The sequence below is a fragment of the Sinocyclocheilus anshuiensis genome, unplaced genomic scaffold (assembly GCF_001515605.1).
Source record: "Sinocyclocheilus anshuiensis isolate Anshui unplaced genomic scaffold, SAMN03320099.WGS_v1.1 scaffold519, whole genome shotgun sequence".
Classification (NCBI taxonomy): domain Eukaryota; kingdom Metazoa; phylum Chordata; class Actinopteri; order Cypriniformes; family Cyprinidae; genus Sinocyclocheilus; species Sinocyclocheilus anshuiensis.
In genome coordinates, this window is record NW_015549637.1 from 300553 (window position 1) to 302255 (window position 1703).

General features: G+C 44.1%; 1 protein-coding gene across 1 annotated transcript in view; it reads right to left on the minus strand.

Moving 5' to 3' along the window:
* LOC107659798 (ubiquitin-like protein FUBI) overlaps positions 1-1703 on the minus strand; it is a 5319-nt gene that overhangs the window by 1327 nt on the left and 2289 nt on the right. The window contains exon 2 of the mRNA XM_016448825.1: positions 1190-1271. Within this exon, the coding sequence (XP_016304311.1) occupies positions 1190-1265 (76 nt within the window). The 5' untranslated portion in view covers positions 1266-1271. The remainder of the gene's footprint in view (positions 1-1189; positions 1272-1703) is intronic.

Sequence of the window (1703 nt, forward strand, 5' to 3'; positions counted from 1 at the left end):
CCACATCACATCACATCACATCACATCTCACCACATCACATCTCATCACATCTCATCTCATCACATCTCACCACATATCATCACATCTCATCACATCTCACCACATCACATCTAATCACATCTCATCGCATCTCACATCTCACCACATCTCATCACCTCACCACATCACATCTCACCACATCTCATCACATCTCACCACATCACATCACATCTCACCACATCACATCTCATCACATCTCACCACATCTCATCACATCTCATCTCACCACATCACACATCTCACATCACATCTAATCACATCTCATCGCATCTCACATCTCACCACATCACATCTCACCACATCACATCACATCACATCTCATCACATCTCACCACATCTCATCACATCACATCTAATCACATCTCATCGCATCTCACATCTCACCACATCACATCTCACCACATCACATCACATCACATCTCATCACATCTCACCACATCTCATCACATCACATCTAATCACATCTCATCGCATCTCACATCTCACCACATCACATCTCACCACATCACATCACATCACATCTCATCACATCTCACCACATCTCATCACATCACATCTAATCACATCTCATCGCATCTCACATCTCACCACATCACATCTCACCACATCACATCTAATCACATCTCATCGCATCTCACCACATCTCATCGCATCTCACCACATCTCACCACATCACATCTCACATCACATCTAATCACATCTCATCGCATCTCACCACATCACATCTCACCACATCACATCACATCTCACCACATCACATCACATCACATCTCATCACATCTCACCACATCTCATCACATCACATCTAATCACATCTCATCGCATCTCACATCTCACCACATCACATCTCACCACATCACATCTAATCACATCTCATCGCATCTCACCACATCTCATCGCATCTCACCACATCACATCACATCTCATCTCACCACATCACCTCACCGCATCTCACATCACATCCCACCACATCACATCTCACCACATCACATCTCACCTCACCACACCACATCACATCTCACCACACCTCACCACACCTCATCACATCTCACCACACCACACCACATCACATCTCACCACATCACATCACATCACATCTCATCAAATCTCATCTCATCACCAGACTCCCGCACACGGCTGCGAGGCTCACCTTGACGTCACGGACGGTCTCGAGTCCGGACACATCGAGCAAGTGCAGAGTCTGAGCGCGCAGGAACAGCTGCATGATGAGCTGCAAACACACAAACCAGATCCGCTTCAGTCAGACCTCACCGCATTCTCACCATTCAGTGCATTATCACTGCAACTATTATTATGTTACACACAACTTTAAAGGAGACATATTATGCCCTTTACATTATGTAATATAAGTCTCTGGTGTCCCCAGAATGTGTCTGTGAAGTTTCAGTTCAATACTCCACAGATCATTTATTATATCATTTTGAAAATTGCTATTTTGAGTGGAAGCAGAAACACGCTGTTTTTCGTGCCTGTCTCTTTAAATGCAAATGAGCTGCTGCTCCTGGAAAAGTCAGATTTTCATGATATGTCACCTTAAAATGATAAATGCCACACTTTTCAATGTTAGTTGTAACTAGGGCTGCACGATATATCGAAATATCGCAAATGTAAATATCGCAATATGCATATCGCAAGGGCGTGC